General features: G+C 43.2%; 2 protein-coding genes across 5 annotated transcripts in view; one reads left to right on the forward strand and one right to left on the reverse strand.

The window, feature by feature from the left end:
- The first annotated feature begins 367 nt into the window (after positions 1-367).
- Positions 368-10205, forward strand: SKP1 (S-phase kinase associated protein 1). The gene is made up of 6 exons (XM_069772976.1): positions 368-495; positions 3290-3386; positions 5881-5954; positions 7182-7325; positions 8023-8163; positions 8936-10205. The coding sequence occupies exons 2-6, from the start codon at positions 3290-3292 to the stop codon at positions 8969-8971; spliced, it is 492 nt and encodes a 163-aa protein (XP_069629077.1). The 5' UTR covers positions 368-495; the 3' UTR covers positions 8972-10205.
- A 1837-nt stretch (positions 10206-12042) lies between these two features.
- TCF7 (transcription factor 7) overlaps positions 12043-18632 on the reverse strand; it is a 74771-nt gene continuing 68181 nt past the window's right edge. For 3 of the 4 annotated variants that reach the window (XM_069772968.1, XM_069772967.1, XM_069772970.1), the window contains one exon: positions 12043-15865. In XM_069772968.1, the coding sequence (XP_069629069.1) occupies positions 15562-15865 (304 nt within the window). In that variant the 3' untranslated portion in view covers positions 12043-15561. The remainder of the gene's footprint in view (positions 15866-18632) is intronic. The other variant, XM_069772969.1, reaches the window with a different exon arrangement.

The following is an 18632-nucleotide window of genomic DNA, read 5'->3' on the forward strand; positions in this document are numbered from 1 at the left end:
CGGGGTCTCTCTCCCCCCCCGCAGCACCGGGCCCGGGCCGAGGCCGCGGCGGCCCCTCAGGAACCTGCGGGGGGGGGAGAGGGGGCGCCGCAGCCGTTGGCCCGCGCGAGGCGCCCCCGCCCATTGTGCCGTTCCCGGGGTCGCCCGCGCCGTTGCCTGAAAGACCCGAACGGCCGCCTCTCCATTCCCTTACCTCCTCACCTCGCGGAGGAGGTGCGGATCCGTTTCTTTCTTTTTTTTTTTTTTTTTCCCCGTCGTTTGGGAGCCCGGGGGTGGCGTGTTTTGTTCAGGCGTTCGCACCGGGCAGCCCGGCGGTTGCGAGGCAGCGAGAGGCGGGTCCTTCCCCCGCCCTCCTCCCGTTCCCCTCTTCCCCCAACCCCCCCCCCCCCCCCCCCGCCATATAAAGCCGCCGCCGCAGTTGGGCCCCGACCGCCGCCGCTGCCGCCAGGTCCCGTCAGCACCGAGCCCGGACGCCTCCTCCTCCTTCTCTTCACGGTAAAGGCCTGCGAGCTCGGTACGAAGAACCCGGTGCGGTTAGGGTGGGGATAGGCGCTTGAAGTAGGCGGTTGGGCCGCGGGGCCCGCTCGCTGAGGGAAGAAGGCCCGGCCCGGCCTGGAGCGGGCGGAGGGCGGCTGTGGCGGCGGAGCTCCCAGGTTCTGGGGAGGATCGCTGAGGGGGGCGGGCCGAGGTCTGAGCCTTTCAAGAGGAATGTGGGGCTGCAATGCCCGCCGGCCCCCCCCCGGGGGGAGCGGGAGCCGTCTGTGGGGTCTGGTAAATAAAGCAGAGGCGCTTCCCCCCCCACCCCGGCCGCACAGCACCTACGGAGCCAGCCCCCCCGCCCACCCCCGGCGGCTGTCAGACTGCTCCAGGGCACCCCCGGTATCTCTGGGTAGCGAGGGGAGTTCTGGAGCGGCAGCGCAAGTAGAACGGCTCAGGTGTGACTTTACGAAATAAATGCGGCGTTAGAGCCAGTGACACGGGAAGAGGGGGGGAGGGAGGAGCGGGCACCCATCCGGAATGGCTTCAGGAGGCACGGAGTTCGCTGGTAGGGCTGTTTTAGAGGGCTGAGCTCTGCATTTCAGGCTATACATGCAAATTACCGTTGTAGTTCTTGTTTGCCTTTTAACTAGTTCCCAAGCTGTTTTGCTGTTGTCGAATAGAGCTTTTAGGACTGGTCTGCTTAGTCACCCGATTGTGTTGCTATCCAAGGCCCGTCTATTTTCAGAGCTGTATTGCAGCTTGCTAAAAATTACTTGTTTTTTCTTCCAGGAGACTGAGCTCTGTGGTATAAAAATAATGAAATTTGGATGAAATCCTGATCTGTTATCAGTGATAAGGCAGTAGATTAACTTCATTCCACCTGATTCAGACTCCTAACAATAACCTGAAGGTCTTGACAGAAGTGGGCTTGGGTGATACAAGGGTCTGAATGCAAATATTCATGCAGGGGCCGCACTTGTTAAGGCAGCATCCCTGTCTCTTGTGCAGCATTATGTAATCCCAGACACAAGCACAGAAAAGCTGGCATCTGAAGCTGGGTTTGTTCTTGAGTGTTCTCAGACAATCACTGCAAGAACACATGCATTAAATCTCAAATGTATGCCTAGATCACTTTTTTCAGAGCATTGTTCAAACTACCAACTTGGAACTGTTTTAATCTAAATTTTATTTTCATGGATATATGTGTGTATATATATTTTTTGTATCTTTGGAACAATCTTGACTGTGACCCTCCAGAACACCCATCTTAATTAGAAGTAGCACTGTCATATAGGGTTACATTACTGTGTAAACATTAACTAGCTACTCACTCTGCCAAATGGAAATTAAAGCAATGAGGACTTCAAGCTGGTGTGAGCTGCTTAATAACGTGCTTTGGCTGGCCTCCATTGGACTGGGTTTGTTGCAGTACTGTCAGGCTCAGCCATACTGATGAGCTACAGGAGGCATTTGAAAAGGGATAATGTAAGTTTGCTGAAAGTGGTCCAGCTAATTCAATTTTGGTAGTTCAAGTACTAAGTGCAAGGAGCTCAAGTAGCACTGTAAGGAGCTAGCATGTGTAGCTCTTGGCTTGTGGGGGGAGAAAATTTCAAAATGAAATGAAATTAATTTGAAATTCTTTGTTCCTAGAGCTTCTCTTTACAGTGCCTTGCAGGCTATATTTACAAATACATGCTTTAGAGATCTTTAAGCAGGTAACTTGAGGGGGAGAAAAAAATGAAACTATTGCAATGGTCTGCTGCTAACAAATATTTTGAGTGGTAAAGGAACACATCCTACTAGTTTGTTGAGAACTGACTTATAACATTTATGTGGCCAGGCAGTTATGTTTATCATGTCCTTCAAGTCAGTTGGTTCAAGTGCAGCGATACCCAAACAGACTTCATGTGTAGTTTCAGGCAGAATTTGTAACCTACTGTAAGCTGCTGTATCAAGTGCATTACTTCTGAGTTTGAGTTGTTAAATATCTGGAAAGATGCATTCTTCTAAAGTTTGATTATTTTTCTGCTAGTGACATCTTTGAAGTCTGCTGCTTCTCTTTATTGTTGGTCTTATCACAGTTTCTTTGAAAAACTTTGTTAAAATGCATAGTCATCTTAGTCTTTCCTAATGCTAACAAAGTGCTGATCTAACTTCCTATTTTGTAAGAGTAGTATTGAGTGCTGAAAGTCTTCCTTTTAGTGGTATATTGCTTTTTAATTTCTTCAGAGAACCAAATGTTTTTCTGAAGGAAAGCCTTTGATCCTGAGTAACCTGGTCTGTCTGACTCTATTTGGAGCAAGGGAGGCTGGACTAGACTTGGTCTAGAGGGGTTTCTTCCAACCTCAATTTTGTGATTCTGTTCCAGAGGCTATTGTTTGAAAACTAATTTGAGATCTGACTTCATTTGAGCAGTCAAAGCAAGTAGCAATTGTTTGGATTTGAAGACAAGTAGTGTTTTGGAAGTGTTGTTGAAAGTTATTTTGAGAGACAGATAGCTCTAGTGTTGCACTGTAAAAAAATAAGCACTACTGACTAATATATTTTGTGTATTTTTATGCTTTTAAATTAAGAAAAAAGTTCTCTTCTTTTAAGTTGGTGTTAGGCTTCTATCAATCCTTAAGCATGAGGATTAATGAATTTAGGCCTGTTTCAAGCAGTGGATAGTCTGAGTATGCTTTAAGTGGCACTGGGCTATCTGCTGTTGGTAAGAAACAATATAAATAGTAAAGGTAGTGTACATCTCTGAGTCAGCTAAACTTGAACATCTGCTGAATATTGTGTGGAAATAACTGTCCTTCTTTTGTAGATGCCTTCAATTAAACTGCAGAGTTCAGATGGAGAAATCTTTGAAGTTGATGTTGAAATTGCAAAACAGTCTGTAACTATAAAGACTATGCTGGAAGGTAAGAGTATGAAGCCTTGAGGATCACTAGCTGGTGCGGAGATAGCTGTGTGTTCAAGGAATACTCTCCTTGAACAGGAATTGTGACCGAAGGAGGCAAACCAGTACTGCGCTGAAAAAGGATTCCCAGGCCTGTGAAGCAGCTTGCTGTCCTGTGTCGGAACAGCTGGAACAATTGCTGCTGTAGCTGAAACTGTGTTTTGGGTGGATGTGCTCTTGCAAAAAGCTTAAAGTTCAGTCCTCTTGTTAAGAGTGCTTACAGGGAGGCTAGTAAAATACGAACACCCTACTGCCTTGCCTACGGTCTACTTCGTTTTTGTAAAAGTTAAGCAAACAGCATCTAATAATATTAAAACCTAAGTCTGTTTAATCATACAAACCAATCTTACAATGTAAATATCTTTCAAGTGGGGTGCAAGATCGTAAACCAATGAAATGAAGAAAGAGCTGAAGTGAAACCTATATTGTGAGCTTATGGATGCAGTGAAATTATTTGGGATAAACACTTAGTTCTGATCTCCTGCTGACATAAATTTGAAACAAAAGAACTTGTGGCGGGGGAGGGGAAATCTGCCAGATGGCTAGGATACAGAGCAAACTGTGTCTAATCCCTCTAGTGCAAATCCTCATTGTTTACTGGTGTGTTTTTCCAGTTTTTGGGTGTATTCATGAATTCACTTAGGAAAAAAAAATCTTTCTGTAGATGCAGTTAAAATTATGTTCTTGGGTATAAATCTTTGGTTGTGACACCTTATATGTAAGAACAATAAAAATAGGGTTGAAATACTCCAAGCATTGAACACTTTTATTCTGTTAGTAAGATGCTGTTGAACATGACTAGCAACATGAGCAGGAAACATAGCAATTGGTTGGAATACATTAGGGAGAACAGTGCTCAGTTTTCTCCTGCAGAAGCTGTGTCACTGCCTGTGTTTACTGACAGTCAGGTGTTGATGAAAAGGAAGTTACATACGGTAAGTGTTGTAAGCTAGGCACCATAAAGTAGCCTCTTCCTAATCTGGGTGAAAACCAGTCTCCTAGTACAGATGAAATACACTAGCAGTACAGCTGATTAAGCATTGGTTAATAAACAATGTTTTGTGTGTTGGGTGCTGCAGCTGGAAGGTGGGGTTCTGTCGAACATCATGGGACCACCAATGAAGTATCAATTTTCTGATAAGATGAAATTGCTGTTTTGGAGGTGGTGGGGACAAGTTGAGCAGAGTTGACTAAATGTGAGATACTGCTTGAATTATTTCCCTATGCCAACAATTTTGGACTGGTCACTTCTTGCACTAGTGTCTGCCACCGTGTTGAGAGTATGCATTTGAAGTTTCCATTAACTGGTGACACATGCCATACCCTTTAATGTCAGTATTTTAGTTTCTGAATCTATGAAGTTAGCTATTCCAAACAAAAAGTAGTACTAATTAATACCCCACTAATAATAATAGTAGTTGACTTGCCTAAATACAGAAGTACATGCTATTTTAATTATGCGCAAATCTGATCAGTGGTGATGGTGTGACAGTCATCTGTTCTTAAAAATTATGTTCCTTGGTGATGTAGAATTGGCTCATCTGTGTATATAATGAGTGAACGTCTGTGTAGTTGCTCAATTACGTAACTAATTACAAGATGTTAATCTTTGACAGCTAGGGTGTCATCCAACTGTTAGCATTTGTGTAGTAAAAAAAGCATATTCTCTAATCAAAGATGGCTAATGTGGTATTTGTTCTGTGTATCCAGTCCAAATGTTAATTATGTTTTTCTCTCAATTTTTACTTTGATTCCTTAATCATATCAAGGGGACAAAATGACAAACTTTATCCAAATCTGTCTTGAGCATGCTGACAAGCTTTTAAAACAAGGAGTATCAGAAGCATGCTTCATAAATTGTTTTTTTATTGAAGGATTTGTGCTGCTGTCTTAGCATGTGAACTTCTTCAGCTGGTAAGAATCAGTACAAGTCCTTCAGAAGCCAGGTAACTGGCATCTCTGTGGCTGCAGCATTTACTGCTCCTATAGAGGACAAAGCATTCTCTACTTACCACAGTAGAATTGAACTCTTATTAAATAATAAATTGAATGGGAGAGCTCAGTTGCAAGACTTTGGTTTAACTTGTGGATTGAACTGTTGAAAGTGGTAAAAAATAACATATTTGTCGGATTCTTCAACATATCCTATTCCGAGAACACTGAACTAGCAAGTTCTGCTTAACTGACAGTTTGTTGATGCTCTTATTTGATGAGGTAGCCCTATTAGCCACTTAGCCTAAACTTGGTATAACCTAGGATGTATAATGCAGCCGTGGCTCCACAAAGCCTCATCAGAGCTTTCTAAAAGCGTCTGACTTCACCAGTTAGAGATCCTTTGCTACCAATCTGTTCAGCCTCAGTGGTGTTAAAATAGTGGAGAATTGGTGAAGCGGCACTGTTCAGAGAAGAGTAAATGGTTTTGCCTGCCAATTGCTTAGTCATATTTCCATTTTTAGATTTGGGAATGGATGATGAAGGTGATGATGACCCAGTCCCTCTTCCAAATGTTAATGCAGCTATCTTAAAAAAGGTAAGATGCTGAAAGTGCTAGTGTTGCATGGCAGTAACAAAATGTGAAATGCATGTTGGAGTTGGGTGTTATGAACTATTGTATTAAAGGTACTTTTCATGTGCTAGCTACAAGCTTAACCAATTTGAAGTCCATGAACACAGGCATCTAGGGTATCTGAGAACTGGGGTGAGGCTGGCAGGCAGATAATGGCAGAAGACCTGCAGGGGTGACCTGGAACAGCAGCTGGAGGCCAGACAGGCTTCCTAAGGTGTTGAAGTGGTGCTGGACATCTGTGCACACTAGTATTTCATGGTATTAAAGCACTGATTTTAATTGGATTCTGTGAACTGAGGTGGCTGTTTGAGATCCAAGTGTTAGGAGAAAGGATTAAGGGACGGGCAGTGGTGAGACTAACTGGCAGTAGCCATGCCTGCGTAGCAGTTACAGTGCATGAGAGACACTGTGTGCACTTGGTATTAAATTCAGTAATAGACCATGATTGTGTTTGGGTCAAGTGAGAAAAGCAAAAAAGTATGTTGCTGTCTTCTAAGATGCTTTTTGCTCTGCAGTAGGAAGTGTTGTGCCAAAATAAGCACTGGACTGTTTTGGGGTAAATACGGGGTTAGGAATTATTTCCTAGTGAACATACACATAACTAACTTCAAACTTGTGAAGTTTCTCAGGTTGGCAAAATGGAACAGGACTTTACTTGCAGTAGATCCCTGCTCCTTTTAATTGTCTGGGTGATGAGATTGCATGTTCTCAAGCTAGGTTGTTTTTTTTAAAAAGCAAAATTTTGCCAGGTGAACTTTGTACTGTGGTGAATGTGTCCTGCTGGTAGCTGTTACCACTCTACACTCTTCCCCTACATAGTATTTTGCTTAATAGAAATTATGTTTCTGCAAACAGATTAAACACCGCAAAATGAGGTTTAGGTTTTCTTTGTACAGTCTTATGTGTGTTAGCACAGGGTTGAATAACTTTATAACAGCAGCAGCTGGCTTTTCAGATGGTAAGTAATTAACTAGCTACTGCCTCAGATGGGATTCTTGAAGGCTGTTGTACTCTGGGATTGGGGATCAGTTGTTCTAAAATGAAAATATGGGGTATTGGAGCATGTTCATACAGGATTCTAATATTAATCTAGAGAAAAAGGTTTATTTCTTCTAAAATGAAGTTAAGTTATAGTTGGGGCCTAATGGGAGAACCATTTGGATAAAACTTTAATATCAAAACCATAATTAGGTGATTCAGTGGTGCACCCATCACAAGGATGATCCACCTCCTCCTGAGGATGATGAGAACAAAGAAAAAAGAACAGATGACATCCCTGTGTGGGATCAAGAGTTTCTGAAAGTAGACCAAGGAACGCTTTTTGAACTTATCCTGGTAAGTATGTTCAAGAAGTGTAAAGGCTATGCCTGTGAAGTGTGGTCTGTTAGTACACTTTACAAATAAAGTCTTTATGGTTCTTGAATAACTTCTTCATTGGTGGGGAGAGGGGTGTGGGAAGGGCAAGTAGTTCTGGCAAATACTGGCTGAAGTTGTTGAGGATGTTAGAATGCTTGTTAACCTAATACTAGGCATTAATCTATACTTGCTTATTTATCAATTAATATACTTAATATGGAGTCCTACAGCTGTCTTTATTCTTGTGGCTCTTGAGTCTTAGTTGAGGGCTTATTACTAGAAATGGAATTCTGAGATCTGGATAGAAATTAATATCTAGCTTTGACTTTTAAAATTTGTACCTTGTATGGTACTGTGAGCCAACATTACTTGTCTTAGCTAGTTAACAGTACTTCAACGCTGAAGATCTTGGATGTTTGCAGGCTTCTGAAAGCTGTTTGTAAAAGGAGGTGCCGGGGGGGCCTGTCTTTCATGGTACAAATTACTTTCCCTTCTGTTTGGCGAGCAAGTTTTAGGTACTGGTGCTTCAAGGCCGTAGCTAGAAGCTTCTCAAAGTGCAGATGATCTATTTGCAGTTATAGTATTCTACAGTTTCAGTGTAAGCGTAACTTTGGGAGTACATCTACAGAGGCGGAATATTGATATGGAGGCTTTAAATTTGGAAACTCTTCTACAGGCTGCAAATTACTTGGACATCAAAGGTTTGCTTGATGTCACATGCAAGACAGTTGCAAACATGATCAAGGGGAAAACTCCAGAAGAAATTCGCAAGACATTCAATATTAAGAATGACTTCACTGAGGAGGAAGAAGCACAGGTACTTGATCTGAGTTTAATTATAATTTAGCTGGTTTTTGTGCTGAATTACTGTGTGGTGCTTCATAATTTAATGTGTGATGCAACTGACTTGTTAACAATAAATGTAAACTAATGCATCAACTCCTCATAATTGGGTTGCTACTAGTGCAAGACCTTTCAGTGCTTGCAGCCCATTACCTGAAAAAGTCAAAACAAATCATACTGACTTCCTAGCTCAAATGTATGTCTGGTAGGAAAGCATGTAGGATTGTTTGTGGTAGCCTTAGTTTGCTGTTTTGGAGCTGGAGTAAGAATGCTGATGTGTTGTTGCATGTGGCTAGAAAGGTAAGATGCTTGGATTCCCTGTCTTTATTGAACTCATTGGTCTTAGAACTTGAACAACAAACCAACTGCAAAATGCAGAGTTGGGAAAGATCAGAGCAAGATGCCTTGTTTAAATACAAAGGCAGTGAATTGTACACTTTAGTTTGTCTTCAGTGCTATGTCATGAAAGGAGCAATTTAGTCTTAAGCTAGTCCATTTGCTTTACTTGGTGGAAAAAAATTGCAGCTTTGATCAAATCTAGGCACGAGAAATAAATTTCTAGGCTTATATTGATAAATTGGTCAGTTTGGAAGACTGACTTTCTAATTACAAACCCTGCATGAAAAGTTAAAGCTGCTTCCAGGTTTATGCCTTCCTGCAGTAAGTAATCCTGAATGCTTATGGGAATTTACAGCTAACTTTTAGAAGTTCCCTGCAACATATTAATAGTTAAAATGTTCTTTCAGGTACGTAAAGAGAACCAGTGGTGTGAAGAGAAGTGAAGTATTGTGCCTGACACTCGAACACTGTAAGGATTGTTCCAAATACTAGTTGCACTGCTCTGTTCATAATTGTTAATATTAGACAAATGCAGCAGCAAATGAAGTTGTGTTAGCAGGATATTGTTCCCTTTGCATGTGTAGTGTTTTTTTGAGTACAAATTTAAATCTTCTGAGTTTTTACTAGTGTAATTGGATGTCTTTTTACTTTACTCTGCAATGAATAAAACTGAACCAAGTGTGGATTCTGTATGGGAAGTAGCACTTAAGGTTATCATTTTCATTACACTTTTAAGCTGTTCAAGACCAGTTACAGTGCTAAGGATTGACTCCATTGTAAATAAAACCACCTATGACTTCTTCATCCAGAAGAACAAAACACTTGTATTTACAGGGTATTGATAGCTTCAGAAAGAAAAACAAACCAGAATGTGTCTTGGGGAACTAGGTAAAATAAAAAAGTTACTGGATTTCTTCCAAAAACATTGTGGGGAAAATTAGTGTTACTTAAAGCTATATAACTTTCAAGATAGTTCTTGTCCTGCATTTAAAAAAAAAAAATTGACCACTTTCTTGTCCTGTTAGTCTTGCCTTTATAGACTAGTGAAAGATGTGATTTAGAACTAAGCAAGCTCCTGACAGTTAAATTTGAATACTTCAACCATGTCTTGAAGACCTGCCTCTAGCTGGTAGCAGGTGAAAAGTGTGTCGCTTTATGCACAGGATGGGTGTGTTTTTATACATGTTACTGTTAAAAGTGGAATCCAGGTTTGACCAAAAAAATGACTGACATTACCAAAGTTAATGTTATCGACCTGTGCATGCCATTAGTGGCTGGTTTTTAGGCAATTTTAAACAACCCTTGTGATGTAGCTCTTTAAAACATGGTTTCATGTGTCCACAGGAAATCTTATGCCTCTGTATGTGATACTTCAGCTTGTAGAGACTTAATTATTGCATACAAAGCTAATGCAATATCAGGCTTAACTTCTTTGGACAAAGCCACTTGCAACTAGTTAAACAGTAACTGGTTTTCTGATTTTTTTTTTTTTTTTACAGTTCCCTTATAGGGAGTAGGGGATGGTTGTGTGGTAGGTCTTTGAGGTGTGCTCTTAGCTTGTATTGCATTCCATTCTCTGTATAAACCTTTAGAGTAGAATGAACCTTAATAAACATACTTATCTCACTTTAAATATCAGTGTTTCACTTCTGAATTAATAAAGGGCTTTTAAACTTTTGTTTGCAAATGGTTCTAGTTATTTGAAACTAGACAACCTTACTGTCACTTATTACTGAGTGTACAAATAATTGCAGTGAGGCAGTGGTTAATTGAAATAAAACAGATGTAAGTATTTTGTTAAATGACTAATGCAAGCCACTAGTCAGACCCAGTGGGCAACTTTTCAAATTAAGTCGGAGGTTAAATGGCAAGCAACCCAGTGATGCTGTGAAAAGTCTCAGGCTTCACCAAATAATTTTTGATGGCTTACCAGCTTTTAGGTAATCTTGCTTTAATGTAGTCATTAATGAAAGCATTCATAACTTGCTCTAAAGCAGCATTCAGGCACATGCTTTGGATGTGGCTGCTGCTTGTATCTGCTTATTCATGAGGGTGCTGAGCCTGCCTTTGTGCTGGTATGTATATTATATGGGCACATTATGCCCACTGACAATATAATATCTACAGAATACACCAGTGCTAGACTTGTACATGGTGAAGCCTTTCCAGCATCCTGTATTGCAAATAATACACTTCAGTTTAAAATTGCTACTAGAGAAAATCTTTTGATGACAATTCTTTCTGTGGCTATAGTTGTAGTTTAATATTCAGCTTATCCTGGATTCTTGGAAGAAATAAATCCATCTGTGTGTGCAGTTAGTGTTCCAGAACATACTAGTTTCATCCTTGGAGTGCTGTGTTGCTAACATAGAAGCCTAGACTATAATTGTGTTCAGTGGTAGAAGCCTATATAAATTCCTGTAGGTGCTTGTCATCAGACTAGCATCCATGGTTTTTAGCAGCCACTGCCTCCTGTGGTGCCTCACTGTGCTGTAGGATGAGGAAGAGCCAAAGACACATAGTTTGTCTTCCTCATTACCTTGCTGCTTTGTTTGCCATACCTGCATAAAACACACCTGTGACCTTGTGGTAAGACTTGCTCATTATTGGAACAGCTTGCCTAACATGTAACCCTTGGTGGTCAAATGCTGTAATGGTGGAGCTTCAGCAGAAGCTCCAGGGTTATGCCAGCTGGCTGTTGATCCTGATGTAAGTGTGGAGGTACAGCATAGCAGTGTGCAGAAGAAAGGGCTGGTCTGGGTGCTCAAAGCATTACATAGCTTTGACAGATTTTAATATTCTTGGTAGTCCTGGTAGTTAGGATTCCATACAACTTATTTTCTCCAATTGAAATTCCCCTGTAGTACTGTCTTCATCCAGATTCAAATTCTGTAGCTGCCTGACATGTATGTCAGTATGAGAAAACAAGTTTGGTTTTTTTTTTTGTTAAATCCCTGGAGGTACACCCTCTCAGACGATTATCTGCTCTAGTAATATTAGTGCTAGGCTATAGAGAATGACGCTCTTTACGCAGGTACTGAGACAGCTTGGTGTACTGTGTGGCTGCTGTGTGGATTCTCTCTAGCTGAACCTGATAGTTGCCTGCTGCAGTCATAGGCACCAGCTGTGCACTTTGAGATTCCTGAAAGGGGTAGAGATTGTCCGGTTTCCCACTGTTAAATTTTATGTTACTGTTTAACTTGTATGATGCTGCCTTAGCCTTTTTTTTTTAAAGTAATGGCATGATCAGGATAGCTGTTCTTGGCTAAAGTGATTAAGTGTGGGGGTAGGGAGAGGGAAGGCAAGGTAAGGTATCAGTAGGGATTGTAGAAGAAGGTATTTTTTCTTAGTCTTGGTTCACTATTTTGGTCTTACCCATTGAAGACTAGTGGCAATTATTCTCAAAACCATTCACACATACAAATGCTGAAGGGAAAAAAAAAAAAAAGGCAGGAATCCTCTTGAATTCTAAGAAGTAGTTGAGAGTTTGATAGGATTATAACTTCCAGTGGCCTATTTTGAATAGCCAGTCTGGCAATTACTTTATTTATAAAGCTATAAACATATTTTGAACATAAAAGCCAAAAAATACAAACTCAGTGAAGTAAAAAAATTACAACAAATGGTGGATAGTCATTGGACAAATGAAAGTACAGCTGCAAAACATTTATCCCTGCTACATACATACAGTGGTTTTACTTGGTTTAATGAAGTGGTACTTCCATGACTTCTACATTCAAACTGATTTCAGGAATTCAAATATGTATTTCAGGAAGAGCTGAAATTGCTGTAAAAGAACTAAAAAAAATTCTCGTTGCGATAAAAACTTAAGGGCAAAGTTTTCCTTCTGTTAAAAAAGGAGTATTAACACAGACTAGTGATGCTTCATGTAGCATTTCTAAAGACACTTTTTTGGTATTAATAAAAGTAACTTTGTTTTGGCATTGGTTATCAGCCATGGGGCACATAACAAAAGTTGGTCATGCTCACTGTTTTGACTTGGAAATGGGCAGCTTCAAGTTCTTATCTTGTGTGTTTTGGGGAAGAAAAAAAAAAAAAAGATTAAATTTCCTCAGTTACACCAGTATAAACTGACCATGTTAGAGGACGCCAAGCAGATATTTTGAGTTTACACTGTGGTAGCTGAAGCACAGGGTAAGGTCTGGCTATAAACCTGTACGTATAGAGCAGAGCACAGGGTCAGAACAACGCTGTGTCAGAAAATGTAACTGCTCCAGCTCTCTGGCTGTGGAAATGCTTCCGTGCCGTGAATGCACGAGGAAAGGCTCCCGCAGAGGGGCAGTAGGTTTCACTAAGGACATTTTGCAGGAATCGGATGGAATAAAAACAATGAGTGGAGGCTGTAATACAGGTGGGCCTTTTGCTGGTCAGTGTGCCCTGAACCAAGGCAGGCATCCACAACACCACGGAGGGGCCAATGTAGCCTTGAAATAAATGGGTGAAAGTCCTGGTGAATTCTGAAATGAACGACGGCTGGTCTGTGTACGCTAGTACTAGTTGGTCCTTGGTCAGGTTACGCAGTTTAATACTGTTCAGGACTTTCCCCTAAATTTCCTCGGGTGTTTATTTAGACACATCTGCTTTTTCTTTTATACCTGCCTTTGCTTTGCTGCTAAGTTACGTTTCATCCAACCACAAAATACCGATGGGGTATTAAGTTATGCCAGCTTTACACACAGTGTTGAGTTAGTTACACTAGGCCACTGTGGCTGATTTGTCACCTGTGGTGTTTACAGTAGCTGACACTTCTACAGCACCTTACATCAGAGGGTCTCAGAGTGACAAAAGGTGAGCTGAGACACAGCTCTTTTTTTTTTTAAGCAATTTTTTTTTTTTTTTTTTAAATCAAGTGATAAAAAAAGAGTATGTTAGATCTGGGAAGAGTCTGCTGAGTTCCTCTGTTCAGCACTGGAGCATGTTGTTGTCTAAGCTTGCTAAAATAATTTAAAAACGAGCAGATTGCATATCGATCTAGTGCTATATAATTAACCCTCTGAGTGCAGTAAGTACATGACTAAGTGTACAGTTGGCAGTCGGTTCAGGTAATGCTACTTCTCGAAGGGTTAAAATGATTCTTTCAAACTTTAAAATGACTTTTTTCAAACTTGTCAGGTTTGTGCACGTAGCTTTCATTCAGTGCTTCTGAAGTTACATTTACACAGGAGAGGAATAAACTAATAGGTTTAGATCTTCTAAACTAAAACTGGAATTAAAAAATCTACACTACTATAAGCAAAAGTACCTAAATAAAGGGAATAAATCCAAAGCTGCTCTACAGACTAATCAGTTTTTTGTTTTTTTTTAAATTTTCAATCTTTGAGGCATAAACTTGTTTAAAAAGTTATGTTTAGTCCAATGTAAAAAATTAGGGTTTGTGTTTTTGCATTAAGAAAAAAATATAAAAATATTTTGTACATTATAAAGGTCATCTTAAATTTCTTGCAGTTCTACAATAATATTACTACATAATTTGTATTCAGTACTCTAAAACCTATTCTGTAAAGTAGAAAAAAATAGACCCCCCTCTCCCGCTCTGTGGTGTTATTTTTCTCTTCAGCAGTCTAGAATGTATTTCTTTCAAGCAGGAAAAAATCAGCACTGGACTAGGTGGTGGTCTCTGTGAGAAGTCTGTAAACCTGAAGTAAACCCAGAACTTGGATTAATTTAGGATTTACGTCGGTTCAGGGAGATCTCAATCTGTCCGCAGGTTTTTTTTGTTTATCAAGCTCAAGATGTAAATAAAATACCAGAAACTGGTAAACGTTTTCAAGCTGGAGAGAATACAGTAACATTTGGCATCATCACGGGGGTGGAGGGAGGATCTTCTAGAAAAAGCTAGAATAAGTTTTTTTTTTTAAAAAGTTGCACACCAAATCATGAAAAAAAGGGTTCTGATCTTGCCGAGGGTGCGTACAGACGGACGCCTGGAGCGAAGAGCAGGCTCGTGGGCCGTTCTGCTGCCGGGGAGGAAGGGGGCAGCTCCCACCTCTCCTCCAGCCCCTCCGCTCCGCAGAATGCGGCTCGTTGGGCCAGCACGGTCCTCAGCCTTGGGTCAGCCTGCCCGCCCGCCGCGTAGGCACAGAGTTAGGTCAAGGCCGTGGTAGCAAAAACTGATTTTTGAGGCTTTGCCCAGCCTATCTGGTGAGGTTTCTGGCTGTCTGCGGCTGCGGTGGACGATTCCTACCAGCAAGGGAGACCCTGTACCTGACTGACGCCGCGAGCGATCGACCGTCAGACCTTCCAGCGGCCGGTCCGAGCTCCTTTCGCTGTCCGGTTAGTGCTCCCTTTTCCTCTGCCGTGCTGTACGCTCGCGGAGTGGGACATGTCTGCAGAGAGACCTGTTACCTGTAAACAGTATCTTCCTGTTCTCAAACAAGAAGTTTAAAAAATTCACCTCGCTGGTTTAAGTATTTCCTTTCTCTGTTATCTGGTCAGATCAGAAAGCTAGCGTCGCTACATTTAATTTTCAGACATAAGGGCTTTTAAAAAATGCTCCTATTCCAGCTTTTCCGGCTCCATGGTGTAAGGGCTACGAGAGATCTGTGAGTGAGTGACTACACTTTAAAGCAGCTCAGAAGGCAGGGAGAGGAAGCCAGTGTTAAGATTGATAGCACCTACCATCTACTGCAGCAAGCTGGGGACTTTGTCTCTGCTTTCTGCCATACTTGAAGATAATGCAGTTAAAAAAAAAAAAGAAAAACCCGAACAAACAAAAAAAGCAGCACAGGGCAGGGACAAAAGGCTTGTTTACTCATCAGCACTTTAAATTTTGGCAAGTACTTATTTTTTACCTTTTTCTTTGAAATCACTTTCCTATCTTTAACCCCCCCCCCCCCAAAATACCAAATGAGTTTTCCAGCATCCTTAAGTCATCCCGTCGCCTAATTTTGCACGTTTTTACAGTGAGATGGGGAATTTGGACGGGCCTCTGGTCCTTCTCAATGGGCGGCGAAACCAGGTGGGAGAAAGCGAAGCGCCCAGCGTCCCGGCCAACGCGGCTGGGCGCGCGGGACTATGTCCCCGTGGAGGCCAGGCTGTACGCTGGGGACTCTGCGGGCGCAGAAGAGCACCTGGTGGTGGTCAGTCTGGAGGAGCAGGAGGCGGTTTGGAGGTGAGCGGAGACGGGGAAGGGCTCGGGCTGTTCGCTGTGTGCGGAGTCAGCGGGGGCTGCAAGCTTGTCTGAAGGAAAAGCAGAGGAGATGCATTGGAGTGCGTCCAGCGGAGAGGGAGGGGAGTCTATAGCACTTCCATCGGAAGAAACTGGGCTGGCACAGCGTCCTTCTCCTTGTAAGTACCGAATGCACTTCTTTTTCCTCCTAAGAACAGTGAAGAGAGTTATCTGTGAATAAAGGGCGAGTTCACGGTCACACACCAGACGTCAACCAGCGCTCGGCGCAAACTGGGGCACGCAGCCAAATGGGGATTCGCGGTCCTCCACCCCCCCACCCCCCCCCCCTTTCCCCGTTCACCGCGACCCCCGGCCGGGCCCTGCCTTCTCCCCCTTCTCCGGGGTCGGGGTCGGGCAGCGACCCCGGTGGCTGCGGCCCCGCTGCGGGGCCGCGCTGCGCCCGCTAGGCGGCGCCATAACAGCGGCCCCCGCGGCGCGGCCGCCGGGGCTGGGGGAGAGGCGGGAGCTGCGCGGCCGCGCACAACCGGCGCCGGGGGTGGCGGGTTCGCGTCCCGCGGCCGCCCGGTAGCTGGCTACCGGTAGTGCTGCTGCTGAAAAAACGCGCTGCTCTGTCAGTGGAATTCAAATGGAAAGGCTTCGCTCACGAAATGAGGAGAGGAGGCCATAAAAACAAGAATAAAAGTAAAAAAAACAGTAATGAAAAGAATAATAAAAATCAGTGCAATAATAAAAGTGAAAATAGTAGTAAAAATCAACAATAAAAATCAAAATAAGGAGGTCATTTCTCACCAGCCACGCTTCTCTGCTTCTAGGAGGATGAGTGGGGTGAACGTGCTCTCACCGAGTTCAAGACTAGAACATTCCCCCCCCAGTGCATAAGCCTGCACCCACCTCCTGCAGAGCACACGGGACACGCGTGTGCGCCTGGTGTTACAGGGCAGGTTGGCAAATGTGCCACGGTGCCGGCAGGCACCCAGCAGATGGCTGTGCCCGCTGGGACAGGGAGCGGGGCACACGGCATGGCCGTGGTCAGGAGTGCCAGGTCAGGCGCTGTCAGGACACTGCCCTCCACACCGTTTTTGGCTTTTCTCCTCAGGCAATGCAAGTCAACCCAAACTCTTAAGGTCTTAAGAGCCCATTTCCTAGCGCCTTCCTAGACTTGTGCACAGTACCATCTACTTAGCTCCTCTTGCTGCAGCAAAAGCCTCTGACCTCAGCCTTCTCTGCATCTCAAATTACTTCACATTCATTCCCACCTCTAACGATGACTCAGTGACACAGCTGAGTTGAAACTGCTCAACAGAGGTTCACGAAGAAAGTGGCCTGGGACCGGCTGGAGGAAGACATGGTCCGAGGCTGCCTGAGGTCCCGCTTTGGATGTTAGACTAGTCCTGAGCCCTTCAGAAGACTTGCTGGTCTTCGGAGGGCAGACCACCTTTTAAACTGCTATCTAAACTAAGGGAAAAACAGCTCTGACACTTCAGCCTGTGGCTTTTTTGGGCAGGAAATGTTTGCTGCGATCTCTCCCTTAGGAAGCAGAGGGCCAAGTACAAAATGCACCATGGACAGATGCTGGAGAGAAACATTAGGCAGAAGGAGGACCTGAATGGACCTGCAACTGTGAGGGACTCAATTCCACGCTTCCTTTTTGTGGAGTGTGACAAATAGAGCTCATCAGCTGGGGAAAGATTTACTCACAGAAAGGGTTTTTTACAGAAAAGTACCCCCATCGGCAGCAACTCTCCTCCCTAGCCCCGCTCTTCTACCAAGAAGCCCACTGGGACCGGGAATGTCCTGAAGACAGCAGCGCCTGGGGAGCAGGGTCCAGCCTCCCTTCATCCCCTGGACAAGATACTCGGGTTCCCCACTTTTTCGTATATTATGAGTTGAGGGTCTCAAAAATACAAGTCTTACATCATCCTTGCTGTAACTGGATTTGGGCACGATTTCTCCACATCCCTTCACAATTCTGCTGTTTAGTATCAAACCCAGGAATATTTAGCCTGAGTTCCAGTTGTCATCTCACACGCCCACATTATTTTAACCACTCCTAGTTATCGAGAGTTAGTCCCTCGCACTGTCTCACACTGTCTTTACATACTCTGTGTTGAGCTGGTTTTCCTTCTCTTCGTGTGACAGATCCCTCATGTCACCTGCTATGGATCCTTGAGCATCTCAGTATAGTTTTAAATAAAAGAGCTCTCAAGATGTCACCTTAATAGTAGCGAGGGAACAATTCCTCTGCTGGAGATGGTATTAATGATTTTACAGCTAAAACAGCTAAAAAGAACATCTTCCTCCCGCCTGGCTCCCTGCCTCGGCTGTCTCATTTGAGGAAAACAGATCAAATGGAGAACTTGCTAATGCAGGCACACACCTTTCTTTGATCTTACTAATGAAAAACTAGACAGTGTTAGAATATGTATTAACTAGTCCAGTATTAAACATGACTTTGCACTGGATGTGAACAAGAGAAGTGCTATTACTGCTGTCAGTGTCATCGTTAGCCGCGGTGACCCAATTAATGCGATATGAAACACGACAGCCCCGCTGAACTGAGTATTTAACTCGGAGGTTATTTTACACGGGCTGTAATTTCCCAGAGCAGACAAGCCCAAGGAGAAGCTGTTTCCCACAGACATCTCTGCAGTAGCTGCAGGATGGAGAGTTTCAATGACCTGTTTAAGAGCATACAAATCTATCCATCGATTCACTGGTTTGACTTAAAGTAACAAGGGAAAAAAAAAAAGCAGATCTGATACTACAGATTGCTGATAATGAACCGGTTAGTGAGCCCACAGCTGACCTGGCTATTACACAGCTAAAGGGATTTATCCCTCTCCCTTTAGTAACTACAGCACCCTGGAGTGGTTTACCCAGGGTGAGGGGGAGGAGGGTGAAAGCTCGGGCAGGAACACCCAGTTTTAACCAGTTAACCTCTCCTGTGGAGTGGA

This window comes from Haliaeetus albicilla, chromosome 27 (genome assembly GCF_947461875.1).
Source record: "Haliaeetus albicilla chromosome 27, bHalAlb1.1, whole genome shotgun sequence".
Classification (NCBI taxonomy): Eukaryota; Metazoa; Chordata; class Aves; order Accipitriformes; family Accipitridae; genus Haliaeetus; species Haliaeetus albicilla.

Excerpts from the sequence above, each read along its gene's own strand:
- SKP1 (XM_069772976.1), top strand. The coding sequence starts at position 3,290 with ATGCCTTCAATTAAACTGCAGAGTTCAGATGGAGAAATCTTTGAAGTT. Across the intron at positions 5,955-7,181 it reads ATGCAGCTATCTTAAAAAAG|GTGATTCAGTGGTGCACCCA; the intron begins GTAAGATGCTGA and ends AACCATAATTAG. Across the intron at positions 7,326-8,022 it reads CGCTTTTTGAACTTATCCTG|GCTGCAAATTACTTGGACAT; the intron begins GTAAGTATGTTC and ends ACTCTTCTACAG.